We start from the raw sequence: 17317 nt of genomic DNA on the forward strand, positions 1-17317 counted from the left end.
AACCCTTTAATGAGTAGGTGTGTCCAAACTTTTGACTCGTGCTGTATTTATCAACTTTCCTAATATTAAGAACATTGCTTATATTTACAACAGGAGTATAGCCTACCTGGCTGGCATGAAAATGAAACAAGGGAAAAGAATCCTCCATTCGCTATTTAAGTGCATAGATGAAATGTATTTTTTCCCCTGCCCGATTCCAGACAGGTGCATGATTATTGTCCATTCTAAATCAAAACAAATTTCACAAATATTATTTAGTATGTGTAAAGACAAGATTCAATCAAGAATAGTCTGATGGGTGACAACATTATCCCATCACTTGTGAATGATGCCCAGTGTAAGGCAAGGAACAATGCATACCATTTTTTTTGCTACTTTTTCATATCTTAGCGCAACACCTCATGTAGCCTAGCCAATAGGCCTATATGTTTTGATAAGGTTTGTGTAGCCTGGCGAAAGTCAATCCAGCACAGGACACAAAATGATTTGGGGTTGTTTATACTGTCGAAGCTTACATTCAAAATAGGATAATGTAGAAGGGAAATCACTAATAGAGGAAGTCACCTTAAAGTAAAATGTAGTCTAAATCACAATCAAGTGAGATAAATCTGTTATTAAAGTGTGTAAAAACAATCTGAGTAGTGGCTCGGCTTTAAACACACTGTCCACGTGATACCCTAACCCCACACGGAACAGTAGATCCTCACCCATACAGCAGCTTTAAATAATGTAATCATTAACTCCACAACGTGTCTCTGAGAGCACTGGTATTCAGCTAGCAAGAAGCTAACATCCCCATGCCAATCCAAAGTAACGTTGGACCCACAATGGATTTCAGTAGCTCTCCAGTGTAATTGCTTGCTCTCACTCTTACACGCTGCGCTTGCACAATCCCATAATTGCTTGCACACCTTATTTATGAATCTATTAAAGTTACAGTGCCATCTAGTGGATATAAATGAATACAACTATGCCATTTAACCACCTGGCTACATTTGTATTACAACTAAAGTGGCCAAATAACCTCTTTACAATGGGTGTAGAGCCAAACTGGCATGCACATGCAGCGCATGAGTTTCACGTTTGGGGAAGATAATTGTCACAATAAAAATATTATTTTACAACAAAAGCATTAATGCATAATCATACTATGGGGTTGGCTGAGTCCAACTGGGTGGACTGAGTCCTAGTGCATGGGCTGAGTACAACTGAGTGGGCTGAGTCCTACTGCATGGGCTGAGTCCTTCTGCGCGGGCTTTGTCCTACAGCAGGCCGGCAGACTGGGAGAACGGGACACTATCGTTCATCACACCTTGCAACTCTTCTGCAGTAAAATCTCATAACCCAAGGAGTTCTCTGCAGCTACAACCACAACAGGATCCCTCGAACCTGGACCCATCTTCCTCTACTACTCTCTTCACTGCCTAATGAAGCTACCTTCAGAGAAAATCACTCAAGTAAAAGTGAAAGTCACCCAGTAAAATATTACTTGAGTAAAGGTCTAAAAGTTTCAACAAATATACTGAATTATCAAAATTAAATGTAATTGATGAAATATACTTAAGTATCAAAAGTAAAAGTATAAATAATTTCAAATACCTTATATTAAGCAAACCAGACGGCACCATTTTCTTGTTTTTTTTATTTGATTACGGATAGCCAGTGTCACACCAACTCTCAGACATCATTTGCAAAGGAAGCATTTGTGTTTAGTGAGTCTGCCAGATCAGAGGCAGTAGGGATCTTCAGGGATGTTCTCTTGATAAGTGTGTGAATTAGACAATTTTTTCTGTCCTGCTAATCATTCAAAATCTAACAAGTACTTTTGGGTGTCGGGGAAAATGTATGGAGTAAAAAGTACATTATTTTCTTTAGGAATGTAGTGAAGTGAAAGTTGAAATAAATAGAAGTAGTAAAGTAAAGATACCCCAAAATACTACTTAAGTAGTACTTTAAAGAATTTTTACACAAGTACTTTACACCACCAGCTAATGGCCGACAGATCAGAGGCAGTAGGGATGACCAGGGACGTTCTCTTGATAAGTGTGTGAATTAGACAATTTTTACATAAGTACTTTACACCACCAGCTAATGGCCTACATCGGGATCTCTCGTTGGGTTAATGAGGCAACTAGTCACACCTGTGACAGATCCTTTAAAAGGAGAGGTGGAAGAGGTAGACCTTATCTCACAGACAACAGAGAGACAACCAGTGAATCCCTTGGAAGAGTGCAGAAGGTGAGCTTGTGATATTATTTAGTAGACTAGCTGCCTCTCAAATGGCACGTTAATCTTATGTGGCCCTGGTCAAGTGTAGTGCACTATGTATATATGACCCCTTTTTGTGGGTCGACCCCCCCTGAATTTCAGAGCATAGACTAATAGTTACCTTTGTAGTGAATAGAAGTCTCTGTCAAGATCTAGTCTGCTTCCCCTTCCCTGCGTAGTGCACTGTGGGCCCTCGTCAGGTGGTTCACTACATAAGGAATAAGGAGCCATTTGGGAAGGATTCATATTCCTGTGTGCCAGGCTCTTCAACCACATACAATAGATTAGATACCTGAATTTTAGTGGAAGAATCGTAGCGCGCCGTGTTGCCGATACTCGCTTGTTGGGGTCCTCAGGACTGGGTTTAGCAATTGTTGCATAAGTTTTGTACTTATCACAGGGTTTCCTCAACCTCTCCTCTAGCACCCACAGCCATTCCAGAGGATTTAAAATGCTCAACTAATCTCGCTCTTGTTCTCTCTCTCTCAGGAGACTATCACCATGGCGATATTGACCATCATTCTGCTTGTTAGCACAGCTTTTGCTCTGGGAGGTAAGAGTGATGTACCTCACACCTACTCACCAACATTTTAATATAGACGTTAGTGGGTGTGAATCTGTCCTATTCACACACGTACGTATTAATGTTTTGTTTCATAACCAGTTGTCCCTTGGGCAGCCATTATCAACTGTGACACTGGAGAGAAGGTTGTCTTGCTCAAGGGCACATAGACAGATATTTTAACTTGACATTCAGGGATTTAAACTAGGAACCTTTGTTACTGGCCCAACTCTCTAACCGCTAGGCTACCTGCCACTCCTCTAGTTCCAGAGATGTACATTGGTGTCTAGATGCTGGACTGAGGTATTCTGATATGAATGGTTTGATCATTCAACTGGATGTATGATTGGATTGTCAGGAAGTAACACTGACACAACTTACCTCCACTTTCAGTCTTAGTTTCATCAGCTGTTATACAGAAGACAGAAACTGAATTGACTGCACAGGGCTTTTAAACAAGTAGCGCAATTTCAGTATTTAGCCAGGAAGTACCTAGGTTACATCTGAAATGGAACCCTATTCCGTATAAACTACTTCTGACCAGGGACTATATGGGACGCAACCCAAGATTCCGGCATGCATGTGCTGCAATGTTATGTCCACATTACAATCAATCTATGTTACCTGTGTCCAGATGCTAGGATACGACCCATGACCCCCTGTGAGCGTGCTAGATATGCCGCGACACATGGCCCAATTGGCGCCTACATCCCCACGTGTGACGCCGCTGGACGATACACCCCTAAGCAATGTTCGGGCTCTACAGGTTAACACGGACGCACATATACACACACTAAATTCTCCAATTCAGTTGAATGTTACAGTAAATATTGTATGTGCAACATGTCTATTTCTGGTAGGTTACTGTTGGTGTGTGACCACTACTGGACAGAAGATTCAGGGTACGGAGACTCCACCAGGCACTGCTATCAACTGCTAGCAACTGTTCCACCAAGGTGTGTGTCTGTATGTGTATACATACTCATTCACTAAATGTTATTTCTTTGCAGCTGATTCTGGCTGTTAATGTTTTTTGTCTAATTGCAGATGAAAGGCGTTGGAATTAAGTCTTTGAAAAGACGGACAGTTGTCTTTACTGTACGACTGGAACTGATTCACGTCCCATATAAATGCATGAAGAAATCCAGAGATTAAACTGTTGATTTACTTACTTTATTGTTGGTGTGATTATCTGAACCAGTCCTTTTCTGGGAAATGGAGGAAGGAGTAGGACTGTATTACCGGCAGTTACAAGAAATTAAGGCAGTCAAATTCCATGTGATATTTTAGTAATTAGGCTTCTCCAAGCTCTGATGCTGGTGATGGTCATTAGTAGCCTACCACACTTGCTAACTGCCTGGTACTCAGCACTCTATTGTCCCTCTAATCACTGACATCAATGCAAATGTAAAACATTTCATGAGCTCATGTTGCGCAACATTTCTATAACCTATGCAATTGTGTGAGAACAGCCTCATGGCTTCTATTAGAAAGAGGATCCCATCAGCTTTCTATAGGTTAGATCTATTTGCAGTACCAGTCAAAAGTTTGAACACACCTACTCATTCCAGGGTTTTCATCTGTAATATTTTCAACTATGACATAACACATGGAATCACATCTTAAACCAAAATATATTGAGATTCTTCAAAGTAGCCACCCTTTGCCTTGACAGCTTTGTACACTCTTGGCATTCTCTCAACCAGATTCATGGAATGCATTTCAATTAACAGGTGTGACTTAGTTTGTGGAATTTCTTTCCTCAATGCGTAAGAGCCGATCAGTTGTGACAAGGTAGGGGTGGTATACAGAAAATGGCCCTATTTGTTATTTTAAGACCAAGTCCATATTATGGCAAGAACATCTCAATGCAAAGAGAAACAGCCTGTTACTGTAAGGAAGGTCAGTCAACGCGGAATATTTCAAGAACGTTGAACTTTTCTTCAAGTGCAGTCTCAAAAACCAAGCGCTACGATGACTCATGAGGATCACCACAGGAAAGGAAGACCCAGAGTTACCTCTCTTGCAGAGGATATGTTCAATAGAGATACCAGTCTTAGAAAGTGCAGCCCAAATGTGTTTCACAGAGTTCAAGTAACAGACATCTCAACATCAACTGTTCAGAGGAGACTGGGTGAATCAGGCCTTCATGTTCGAACTGTTGCCAAGATACTACTTTCACAGTACTACATAGGAACTCTATTCCACATAAAAAAACTCATGCCAGCAGTAAGATTAGATTTTAAAAAAAACATAAATACACCTTATGGAACAGTGGAGACTGAAGCAACACAGACACATGCGTACTAACATACACACTACACCCATGTACACTTGGATTTTGTGTTATAGATGTGGTAGAGGCCTGAGGGCACACACTTAATATGTTGTGAAATCTTATGTATGGTAATGTTTTTAAAACGTATAACTGCCTTAATTTTGCTGAACCGCAGGATGAGTAGCTTCTGCCTTGGCAGCAGCTAATTGAGATCCATAAATACTGCATTGGCTGAGTTTTATTTTATTTTGTTTAATTTATTGAATATTCAAAACACAATATACTTACAGTGAAGCTGCTCAATAACTACATCATCCCAGTCATCCAACAGATTCCCATTCAGAGCGACACACAGAAGCATCCAGGGTCAATGCTCTGCTCAAGGGCATGTTGGCCGATCTACCACCAGGCCAAAAAACGTGAACCCGAACCCTCCGAGATCCCCCCCCACAGTTCCCCAATAGCTGTCCCTCATCCATTCGAGACCCCTCCCACAGCCCCCCAGGAAGAAGAAAAATAAAAAATACAATTAATTCCATTCCCCACCCCCAAGAACCCCCCAATGCACCAACAACCAAGAGAATGAACTAAAGAGAAAAAAGGAAAAGACACGAAAACAGCAACCAACGCAATTAAAAAAAAAAGAATACATTTAAAACAAAGGATATCAAGGACAACTAAAATCATAACAGCAACGCCATCTGTATATGTTTGTGTGCATGTCTGGCACTATTACATGTATGTGTGTGTTCTTGCATGTGTTTCTTTGAATGAGAGTCTGTGTATATGCATGTTCACAAACACTTGCACGGCATCAGCCTCAGGCAAACCGGCATTAGTTGTAAAAACACTGCCACTTAGTGTCATTCAAATGTACTTTTTTAACCTGTCTGGGCTAGGGGGCAGTATTTTCACGGCCGGAAAATACTGCATGTAATTAGTATATTTGGATAGAAAACACTAAAGTTTCTAAAACTGTTTGAATGGTATCTGTGAGTATAACAGAACTCATATGGCAGGCCAAAACCTGAGAAGATTCCATACAGGAAGTGCCCTGTCTGACAATTTGTTCTCCTTCTGTTGCATCTCTATCAAAATTACAGCATCTGTGCTGTTACGTGACACTTTTTAAGGCTTCCATTGGCTCTCAGAAGGCGCCAGAAAGTGTAATGGGGTGTCTGCAGTCTCTGGGCGACGTACAGCAGCTCTGTTTGTGAGTGGTCAGCCTGGGAACAGTGACACTGAGAAGCGCATTCATGAGAATTCTCAAGTTTTTTCTTTTAGCCTTTGAATGAATACAACATCGCCCGGTTGTAATATTATCGATATTTTACAAGAATAATAGCATAAAAATTGATTTTAAACAGCGTTTGACATGCTTCGAAGTACGGTAATGGAATATTTTGAAATGCTTTGTCACGAAAGGCGCTCACGCGTCACCCTTCGGATACTGACCTGAACGCACAAACAAAACGGAGCTATTTCAATATAACTATGGATTATTTGGAACCAAAACAACATTTGTTGTTTAAGTAGAAGTCCTGGGAGTGCATTCTGACGAAGAACAGCAAAGGTAATCCAATTTTTCTCATAGTAAATCTGACTTTGGTGAGGGCCAAACTTGGTGGGTGTCAAATTAGCTAGCCGTGATGGCCGGGCTATGTACTCAGAATATTGCAAAATGTGCTTTTGCCGAAAAGCTATTTTAAAATCTGACACCGCGATTGCATAAAGGAGTCTGTATCTATAATTCTTAAAATAATTGTTATGTATTTTGTGAACGATAATCGTGAGTAATTTAGTAAATTCACCGGAAGTTTTCGGTGGTTATGCTCCAAAGACATCATTCAGCGGTTTGCCGCCTTCTGAGAGCCTATGGGAGCCGTAGGAAGTGTCACGTTACAGCAGAGATACTAAGTTTTCAATTAAGATAGTGTAGAAGCCCAAGAAATGGTCAGACAGGCCACTTCCTGTAAGGAATCTTCTCAGGTTTTTGCCTGCCATATGAGTTCTGTTATACTCACAGACACCATTCAAACAGTTTTAGAAACTTTAGGGTGTTTTCTATCCAAAGCCAATAATTATATGCATATTCTAGTTTCTGGGCAGTAGTAATAACCAGATTAAATCGGGTATGTTTTTTATCCGGCCGTGCAAATACTGCCCCCTACCCCCAACAGGTTAAATAGCGAATGGAGGATTCTTTTCCCTTGTTTAATTTTCATGCCAGCCAGGTAGGCTATACTCCTGTTGTAAATATAAGCCATGTTCTTAATATTAGGAAAGTTGATAAATACAGCATGAGTCAAAAGTTTGGACACACGTACTCAGTCAAAGGTTTATCTTCATTTTTACTATTTTCTACATTGTAGAATAATAGTGAAGACATCAAAACTCTGAAATAGCACATATGGAATCAAGTAGTAAACAAAAAAGTGATTTACAGTGGGGGGGAAAAGTATTTGATCCCCTGCCGATTCTGTACGTTTGCCCACTGGCAAAGAAAAGATCAGTCTATAATTTTAATAGAAGGTTTATTTGAACAGTGAGAGACAGAATAACAACAAAAATATCCAGAAAAACGCATGTCAAAAATGTTATAAATTGATTTGCATTTTAATGAGGGAAATAAGTATTTGACCCCCTCTCAATCAGAAAGATTTCTGGCTCCCAGGTGTCTTTTATACAGGTAACGAGCTGAGATTAGGAGCACACTCGTAAAGGGAGTGCTCCTAACCGCAGCTTGTTACCTGTAAAAAAGACACCTGTCCGCAGAAGCAATCAATCAATCAGATTCCAAACTCTCCACCTTGGCCAACACCAAAGAGCTCTCCAAGGATGTCAGGGACAAGATTGTAGACCTACACAAGGCTGGAATGGGCTACAAGACCATCGCCAAGCAGCTTGGTGAGAAGGTGACAACATTTGGTGTGATTATTTGCAAATGGAAGAAACACAAAAGAACTGTCAATATCCCTCGGCCTGGGGCTCCATGCAAGATCTCACCTCGTGGGGTTGCAATGATCATGAGAATGGTGAGGAATCAGCCCAGAACTACACGGGAGGATCTTGTCAATGATCTCAAGGCAGCTGGGACCATAGTCACCAAGAAAACAATAGGTAACACACTACGCCGTGAAGGACTGAAATCCTGCAGCGCCCGCAAGATCCCCCTGCTCAAGAATACATATACAGGCCCGTCTGAAGTCTGCCAATGAACATCTGAATGACTCAGAGGACAACTGGTGAAAGTGTTGTGGTCAGATGAGACCAAAATGGAGCTCTTTGACATCAACTCAACTCACCGTGTTTGGAGGAAGAGGAATGCTGCCTATGACCCCAAGAACACCATCTCCACCGTCAAACATGGAGGTGGAAACATTATGCTTTGGGGGTGTTTTTCTGCTAAGGGGACAGGACAACTTCACTGCATCAAAGGGACGATGGACGGGGCCATGTACTGTCAAATCTTGGGTGAGAACCTCCTTCCCTCAGCCAGGGCATTGAAAATGGGTCGTGGATGGATATTCCAGCATGACAATGACCCAAAACACACGGCCAAGGCAACAAAGGAGTGGCTCAAGAAGAAGCACATTAAGGTCCTGGAGTGGCCTAGCCAGTCTCCAGACCTTAATCCCATAGAAAATCTGTGGAGGGAGCTGAAGGTTCGAGTTGCCAAACGTCAGCTTCGAAACCTTAATGACCTAGAGAAGATCTGCAAAGAGTAGAGGGACAAAATACCTCCTGAGATGTGTGCAAACCTGGTGGCCAAATACAAGAAATGTCTGACCTCTGTGATTACCAACAAGGGTTTTGCCACCAAGTATTAAGTCATGTTTTGCAGAGGGGTCAAATATGTATTTCCCTCATTAAAATGCAAGTAATTTTATAACATTTCTGACATGCGTTTTTCTGGATAATACTGTTGTTATTCTGTCTCTCCCTGTTCAAAAAATCCTACTATTAAAATTATAGACTGATAATTTCTTTGTAAGTGGGCAAACGTACAAAATCAGCAGGGGATCAAATACTTTTCTCCCCCACTGTAACAAATCAAAATATTTCAGATATTTCAGATACTTCAAAGTAGCCACCCTTTGCCTTGATGACAGCTTTGCACACTCTTGGCATTCTCTCAACCAGCTTCAACTGGAATGCTTTTCCAACAGTCTTGAAGGAGTTCCTACATATGCTGAGCACTTGTTGGCTGCTTTTCTTAACTCTGTGGTCCAACTCACTGAGACTGCACTCGTGGAGGTTGTAAAATACCTTTTAATGGTGTCAGACCAAGGCTCTTCCTTTGTCCTCGTGTTCCTAGACCTTAGTGCTGCTTCGATACCATAGATCAACACATTCTTTTGGAGAGATTGGAAACCCAAATTGATCTACACGGACAAGTTCTGTCCTGGTTTAGATCTTATCTGTCGGAAAGATATCGTTTTGTCTCTGTGGATGGTTGGTCCTCTGACAATTCAACTGTATATTTCGGTGTTCCTCAAGTTTCCGTTTTAGGACATCTATTGTTTTCATTATATATATATATATATTTTACCTCTTGGTGATGTCATTCGGAAACATAACGTTAACTTTCACTGCTATGCGGACGATACACAGCTGTACATTTAGATGAATCATGGTGAAGCCCCAAAATTGCCCTTCTGGAAACCTGTGTTTCAGACATAAGGAACTGGAAGGCGGCAAATGTTTTACTTTAAAACTCAGACAAAGCAGAGATGCTAGTTCTAGGTCCCAAGAAACAAAGAGATCTTCTGTTGGATCTGACAATTAATCAATCATGATGGTTGTAGTGTCGTCTCAAATAAAACTGACATAGCGATTGCATAAAGGAGTTCTGTATCTATAAATCTTAAAATAATTATGTATTTTGTCAGCGTTCATGAGTAATTTAGTAAATTCACCGGAAGTTTTTGGTGGGAATGCATGTTCTGAATATCACACGCCAATGTAAAAAGCGGTTTCTGGATATAAATATGAACTTGATTGAACAAAACATACATGTATTGTATAACAGAATGTCCTAGGAGTCTCATCTGATGAAGATCAAAGGTTAGTGCTTCATTTAGCTGTGTTTTGGGTTTTTGTGACATATGCTTGCTTGGAAAATGGCTTTGTGATTATTTTCGTGTATGTACTCTACTAACATAATCTAATGTTTTGCTTTCGCATTTGAGGTTTTTGTATTTCGCGCCACGCTGTTCCACTGGCTGTTGACGGTCACGTCCCACCTAGCCCATAGAGGTAAAGTATGCACCCTCTAGTTCTTTCTTTCTCGTTCTCTTCTCCCTTAAGACCTGAGTCCTAGGACCATGCCGCAGGGCCACCTGGCTTGACGACTCCTTGCTGTCCCCAGTCCACCTGTTCTGCCTGCGGCTATGGAACCTTGACCTGTTCACTGGACGTGCTACCTTGTCCCGGACCTGCTGTTTTCGACTCTCTCTATACCGCACCTTCCTAGGTTCCTGCCATTCTAGGGAGTTTTTCCTAGCCACCGTGCTTCTACATCTGCATTGCTTGCTGTTTTAGGCTGGCTTTCTGTATTGCACTTTGTGACATCGGCTGATGTAAAAAGGGCTTCATAAATATATTTGATTGATTGAACTCATCCCAAACCATCTAAATTGGGTGATTGTGGAGGCCAGGTCATCTGATGCACTCTCCTTATTGGTCAAATAGCCCTTACACAGCTGAAGGTGTGTTGGGTCATTGTCCTGTTGAAAAACAAATGATAGTCCCACTAAGCCAAATCCGATGGGATGGCGTATCACTTCGGTAGCCATGCTGGTTAAGTGTGCCTTGAATTCTAAATAAATCACTGACAGTGTCCCCAACAAAGCACCATCACCTCCATGCTTCACGGTGGGAACACCACATGCGGAGATCCATTCAACTACTCTGCGTCTCACAGACTCAGCGTTTGGAACCAAAAATCTCAAATTTGGACTCAGACCAAGGACAGATTCCCACCGGTCTAATGTCCATTGCTTGTGGTTCTTGACCCAAGCAAGTCTCTTATCGTCCTTTAGTGGCTTCTTTGCAGCAATTCGACCATGAAGGCCTAATTCACGCAGTCTCCTGAGCAGATGTCGAGATGTCTGTTACTTGACCTTTGTGAAGTGTTTATTTGGGCTGCAGAGGTAACTGGGTCTTCCTCATGAGAGTCATCGTAGCGCTTGGTTTTTGAGACTGCTCTTGTAATGTTCCGCATTGACTGATTTTCCTGTCTTAAAGTAATGGGCTGTTTCTTTTTGCATTGAGCTGTTCTTGCCATAATATGGACTTGGTCTTAAAATATCAAATAGGGCTATTTTCTGTATACCACCCCTACCTTGTCACAACTGATCGGCTCTTACGCATTGAGGAAAGAAATGCCACAAATTAAGTCACCTGTTAATTGAAATGCATTCCATGAATCTGGTTGAGAGAATGCCAAGAGTGTACAAAGCTGTCAAGGCAAAGAATCTCAAAATATTTTGGTTTAAGATGTGATTCCATGTGTTATGTCATAGTTGAAAATATTACAGATGAAAACCCTGGAATGAGTAGGTGTTCAAACTTTTGACTGGTACTGCAAATAGTAGATCTAACCTATAGAAAGCTGATGGGATCCTCTTTCTAATAGAAGCCATGAGGCTGTTCTCAGACAACTGCATAGGTTATAGAAATGTTGCGCAACATCAGCTCATGAAATGTTTTACATTGATGTCAGAGTGATTAGAGGGACAATAGAGTGCTGAGTACCAGGCAACTAATGACCATCACCAGCATCAGAGCTTGGAGAAGCCAAATTACTAAATGGTCACGTGGAATTTGACTGCTGGTAATACAGTCCTACTCCTTCCTCCATTTCCCAGAAATGGACTGGTTCAGATAATCACACCAACAATAAAGTAAGCAAATCAACAGTTTAATCTCTGGATTTCTTCATGTATTTATATGGGATGTGATTCAGTTCCTGTCGTACAGTAAAGACAACTGTCCGTCTTTTCAAAGTCTTCATTCCAACGCCTTTCATCTACAATTAGACAAAAACATCCAGAATCAGCTGCAAAGAAATAACATTTAGTGAATGAGTATGTATACACACAGACACACACCTTGATGGAACAGTTGCTAGCAGTTGATAGCAGTGCCTGGTGGAGTCTCCGTACCCTGAATCTTCTGTCCAGTAGTGGTCACACACCAACAGTAACCTACCAGAAATAGACATGTTGAACATACAATATTTACTGTAACATTCAACTGAATTGGAGAATTTAGTGTGTGTATATGTGCGTCCGTGTTAACCTGTAGAGCCCGAACATTGCTTAGGGGTGTATCGTCCTGCGGCGTCACACGTGGGGATGTAGGCTCCAATTGGGCCATGTGTCGCGGCATATCTAGCACGCTCACAGGGGGTCATGGGTCGTATCCCAGCATCTGGACACAGGTAACATACATTAATTGTAATGTGGACATAACATTGCAGCACATGCATGCCGGAATCTTGGGTTGCGTCCCATATAGTCCCTGGTCAGAAGTAGTTTATACGGAATAGGGTTCCATTTCAGATGTAACCTAGGTACTTCCTGGCTAAATACTGAAATTGCGCTACTTGTTTAAAAGCCCTGTGCAGTCAATTCAGTTTCTGTCTTCTGTATAACAGCTGATGAAACTAAGACTGAAAGTGGGGGTAAGTTGTGTCAGTGTTACTTCCTGACAATCCAATCATACATCCAGTTGAATGATCAAACCATTCATATCAGAATACCTCAGTCCAGCATCTAGACACCAATATACATCTCTGGAACAAGAGGAGTGGCAGGTAGCCTAGCGGTTAGAGAGTTGGGCCAGTAATACAAAGGTTCCTAGATTTAATCCCTGAATGTCAAGTTAAAATATCTGTCTATGTGCCCTTGAGCAAGACAACCTTCTCTCCAGTGTCACGGTTGATAATGGCTGTCCAAGGGACAACTGGTTATGAAACAAAACATTAATACGTACGTGTGTGAATAGGACAGATCAACACCCACTAATGTTATTAAAATGTTGGTGAGTAAGTGTGAGGTACATCACTCTTACCTCCCAGAGCAAAAGCTGTGCTAACAAGCAGAATGATGGTCAATATGGCCATGGTGATAGTCTCCTGAGAGAGAGAGAACAAGAGCGAGATTAGTTGAGCATGTTAAATCTGGAATGGCTGTGGGTACTAGATTTGGATCTTTTTAGTCCCCATTTGGACTAATCTTCCAAGAGTCCTTAAATATTAAAATACAATTTATATACGAACACATTTTCACATAAACACACTATTACAAACATACATAATATACTAACGTAATAAACCAATAAATAAACTACTGTAATCCCACAACATTTCTGTGTATTATATTTAAATTGTTTTAAAATGTTTAAATTTACATATTGAAAGGTTTCTGGTTTGCTCAGTTAATTTATTCCATTTCTTTATTGCTCTAAATCGAAATTTTATTTTGCCGCATAGATGGTGGACAATCTATTCCTAGTATTTACGGAATGTCTGTCTCTTACCAACTGATTACCATTGTGAATTGTACTTGGCCGTTTTAAATGATGTATATTATGAAATAAAATAAGCATGTTTTTTGCAATTATCGTGTCGATTGATGACCAACCAAGAACATTGCGTATGACTGCAACAGAAAAACCACATCTCCACCGTAAAACAATCCTTGCTGCTTTGTTCTGTGCAATCTGCAGCCTCCTAACTTCACTTGATGATGCATTTCCCCAGAACAGTAGTTCACTTGACTCTCAATTAAAGCTTGTGTTATTTGCTTAAGAATTTTTCCTGGTAAATATTTAGCTATCCTTCTGATTATGCATGCCGTTTTAATATTTTTTTACAGATTAGTTATTTGAGATGACCATGATAAGCAGTTGTCTAGCTGCACTCCTAATAGTTTGGTTTCTGCCACTTCTTCAATTTGTACTCCTCCCATACTTAATTGTATCCCATGGTGTTTTGGCCTTTTCCTAGTGGAACAGACCAACATAACTTTGGTTCTCTTGGTGTTTAAAACAAGTTTATTCTGGCAAACCCACTCCCTAATATTCTCCAAATCTCCTTGTAAAGCTTGCTGTACCTGTTGAACCGATTGTCCTGCTGCATAAATTGTAGTATCATCTGCAAATATAGTAGCTTGAGTTTCAGCTAGGGCATAGGAAAGGTCGTTGGTATATATTAAATAAAGAAGTGGCCCAAGGCAGCTGCCCTGCGGTATTCCACAGTTTAAAGCATGAGGGGAAGAAAATGAACCATTGATATAGGTGGACTGTTTCCTGTCAGTTAGATATGACTGTACCCAAATCAATGCTACCTCCTTAAAACCATAATGCATTAATTTTGTCAAAATTCTCTCATGATCCACTAAATCAAATGCTGCACTGAAATCTAAAAATAGTACCCCCACAAACTTGCCATTATCCATAGCATTGAGCCACTGGTCAGTCAGGTACTAGAGGAGAGGAAACCTTGTGTTAAGTACAAAACTTATGCAACAATTGCTAAACCCAGTCCTGAGGACCCCAACAAGCGAGTATCGGCAACACGGCGTGCTACCATTCTTCCACTAAAATTCCGGTATCATCTAATCTATTGTATGTGGTTGAAGAGCCTGGCACACAGGAATATGAATCCTTCCCAAATGGCTCCTCATGCCTTATGTAGTGAACCACCTTTGACAAGGGCCCACAGTGCACTACGCAGGGAAGGGGAAGCAGACTAGATCTTGACAGAGACTTCAATTCACTACAAAGGTAACTATTAGTCTATGCTCTTAAATTCAGGGGGGGGGGGTCGACCCACAAAAAGGCATCATATATATAGTGCACTACACTTGACCAGGGCCACATACGATTAACGTGCCATTTGAGAGGCAGCTAATCTACTACATAATATCACAAGCTCACCTTCTGCACTCTTCCAAAGGATTCACTGGTTGTCTCTCTGTTGTCTGTGAGTTATGGTCTACCTCTTCCACCTCTCCTTTTAAAGGACCTGTCACAGGTGTGACTAGTTGCCTCATTAACCCAACAAGAGATCCCGATGTCGGGCCATTAGCTGGTGGTGTAAAGTACTTATGTAAAAATTATCTAATTCACACACTTATCAAGAGAACATCCCTGGTCATCCCTACTGCCTCTGATCTAACAGACTCACTAAACACAAATGCTTCCTTTGCAAATTATGTCTGAGAGTTGGTGTGACACTGGCTATCCGTAATCAAATAAAAAAACAAGAAAATGGTGCCGTCTGGTTTGCTTAATATAATGAATTTGAAATGATTTATACTTTTACTTTTGAACTTAAGTATATTTTATCAATTACATTTAATGTTGATACTTCAGTATATTTGCTGAAACTTTTAAAACTGTACTCAAGTAATATTTACTGGGTGATTTACACTTTTACTTCAGTCATTTTCTGTGAAGGAATCTTCATAGGCAGTGAAGAGAGTAGTAGAGGAAGATGGGTCCAGTTTCAAGGGATCCTGAGAGGCTCCCTGTGAGTATGCCGAGGCCAATAGAGAGTGATAGGAATAACATGTGTTTCAGTAAGGTTGGTTTCTTAGCATTCATAGCCATGGGTATCACCTGAACCACAGAAATGGAACATAAATCACTGAAAATAGATGTTGTGGTGGTAGCTGCAGAGAACTCCTTGGGTTATGAGATTTTACTGCAGAGAAGTTATAAGGTGTGATGAACGATAGTGTCCTGTTCTCCCAGGCTGCCGGCCTGCTGTAGGACAAAGCCCGTGCAGTAGAACTCAGCCCACTGTTGGGTTTTATTTCACTTATTAGATGTGATGCATTACCATTTACAGTAGATGTAGGCCTAAGTATGAACGGACTGTAATGCACTAAGAGGTTAATATTGTATTAACATAGGTTGAGCAACATATAATAGACATGACTAACTGGAGGGTTGCTGGCTAGTAGGAGTGTAGGCTGAGTAGACTCGTGACACACACACACAATGCCTGGTTGTGGGGCCGCTCAAGGACAGGTGTATGTGAGGAACTGATTGAGGGGAGAATGGCTGTGGCACAAGAACAGGCACTGTCCTTGGGTGTCTGACTCTCGGATACACACACGACGATAAGCTAGAAGACAACTATGCCTGGCAACAAAGATGCGTCTAGAGGCTGGGACCAGCCTGCACGCCAACGATAGGCTGGAGTAAGTCTAAACCACACCCAAGCCTCTACTATGACAGGCCCTCAGGGAGAGGGAACTATGTCTGTCAAGAAGTATTTAAGGAAGAACTTATGATGTCATTTCAGTTCTCTGTCTGCCCTGCGAGGTGTTACAGTGAACCCGTATATACGAACATTGCATTTATCACTATTTACTTAGCTTAATAAACAGCTGTGAAACAGTACAAGAGACCAGAGTTTCTCTTTGTCCTGACACCAGATTCGAATTGACGCAACCTAACACCACGTAGACTTGCATCCGAGCCCATTTAGACTTGCATCTTCAGAGCGTAGCTTGATTGTGCGTCACATGCAATCAATCAAATCAATCAAATGTATTGATAAAGCCCATCTTACGTCAGCTGATGTCACAAAGTGCTGTAGAGAAACCCAGTCTAAAACCCCAAACAGCAAGCATTGCAGGTGTAGAAGCACGGTGGATAGGAAAAACTCCCTAGAAAGGCCAGAACCTAGGAAGATACCTAGAGAGGAACCAGGCTATGAAGGGTGGCCAGTCCTCTTCTGGCTGTGCCGGGTGGAGATTATAACAGAACATGGCCAAGATGTTCAAATGTTCATAGATGACCAGCAGGGTCAAATAATAATAATCACAGTGGTTGTCGATCATTCAGAGTATCTCTATCACTGCTGCTGTCTCTAGAGAGTTGAAAACAGCAGATTTGGGACAGGTAGCACGTCCGGTGAACAGGTCAGGGCTTGATAGCCGCAGCAGAACAGTTGAAACTGGAGCAGCAGCATGGCCAGGTGGACTGGGGACCACCCATATCTTGTTGTTGGGGACCACCACTCATAAAAAAACAGTTTCTGGCTAAAGAGACAAGACTAACAAGGGAAATCCATGAACTAATAGTACAGGTAGATAGCAATAAAAAAAGATACTACAGAGATACAAAATAAGTTAGAGAAAAAACAAATAGAACATGAGGAACTTATTCAAGAACAATCTAATGTA

At 41.2% G+C, this 17317-nt stretch overlaps 2 protein-coding genes across 5 annotated transcripts in view; one reads left to right on the forward strand and one right to left on the reverse strand.

Annotated features, from left to right (window-relative positions):
• The first annotated feature begins 2167 nt into the window (after positions 1 to 2167).
• LOC115194845 (equistatin-like) overlaps positions 2168 to 17317 on the forward strand; it is a 33091-nt gene continuing 17941 nt past the window's right edge. For 2 of the 4 annotated variants that reach the window (XM_029754769.1, XM_029754768.1), the window contains exons 1-2: positions 2168 to 2238; positions 2758 to 2821. In XM_029754769.1, coding sequence (XP_029610629.1) covers positions 2770 to 2821 — 52 coding nt within the window. In that variant the 5' untranslated portion in view covers positions 2168 to 2238; positions 2758 to 2769. Of the gene's footprint in view, positions 2239 to 2757; positions 2822 to 3464; positions 3597 to 3690; positions 3797 to 3877; positions 4002 to 17317 lie in introns of those variants that run through there. The other 2 variants (XM_029754772.1, XM_029754771.1) reach the window with 2 other exon arrangements.
• LOC115194862 (equistatin-like) lies at positions 12018 to 15083 on the reverse strand. Its single transcript, XM_029754791.1, has 5 exons — positions 15057 to 15083; positions 13188 to 13251; positions 12414 to 12545; positions 12224 to 12319; positions 12018 to 12141 (listed from the first exon to the last, which is right to left on the reverse strand). The coding sequence occupies exons 2-4, from the start codon at positions 13237 to 13239 to the stop codon at positions 12240 to 12242; spliced, it is 264 nt and encodes an 87-aa protein (XP_029610651.1). The 5' UTR covers positions 13240 to 13251; positions 15057 to 15083; the 3' UTR covers positions 12018 to 12141; positions 12224 to 12239.

The sequence above is a fragment of the Salmo trutta genome, chromosome 5, assembly GCF_901001165.1.
Source record: "Salmo trutta chromosome 5, fSalTru1.1, whole genome shotgun sequence".
Classification (NCBI taxonomy): domain Eukaryota; kingdom Metazoa; phylum Chordata; class Actinopteri; order Salmoniformes; family Salmonidae; genus Salmo; species Salmo trutta.

What these genes read in the sequence shown, in the direction of transcription:
- LOC115194862 (XM_029754791.1), bottom strand. Translation starts at nt 13,239, where the DNA reads ATGGCCATATTGACCATCATTCTGCTTGTTAGCACAGCTTTTGCTCTG. An exon ending in CACAGCTTTTGCTCTGGGAG is followed by an intron (nt 12,546 to 13,187) that starts GTAAGAGTGATG and finishes ACCTGTGTCCAG; the next exon opens with ATGCTGGGATACGACCCATG. An exon ending in GCAATGTTCGGGCTCTACAG is followed by an intron (nt 12,320 to 12,413) that starts GTTAACACGGAC and finishes TATTTCTGGTAG; the next exon opens with GTTACTGTTGGTGTGTGACC.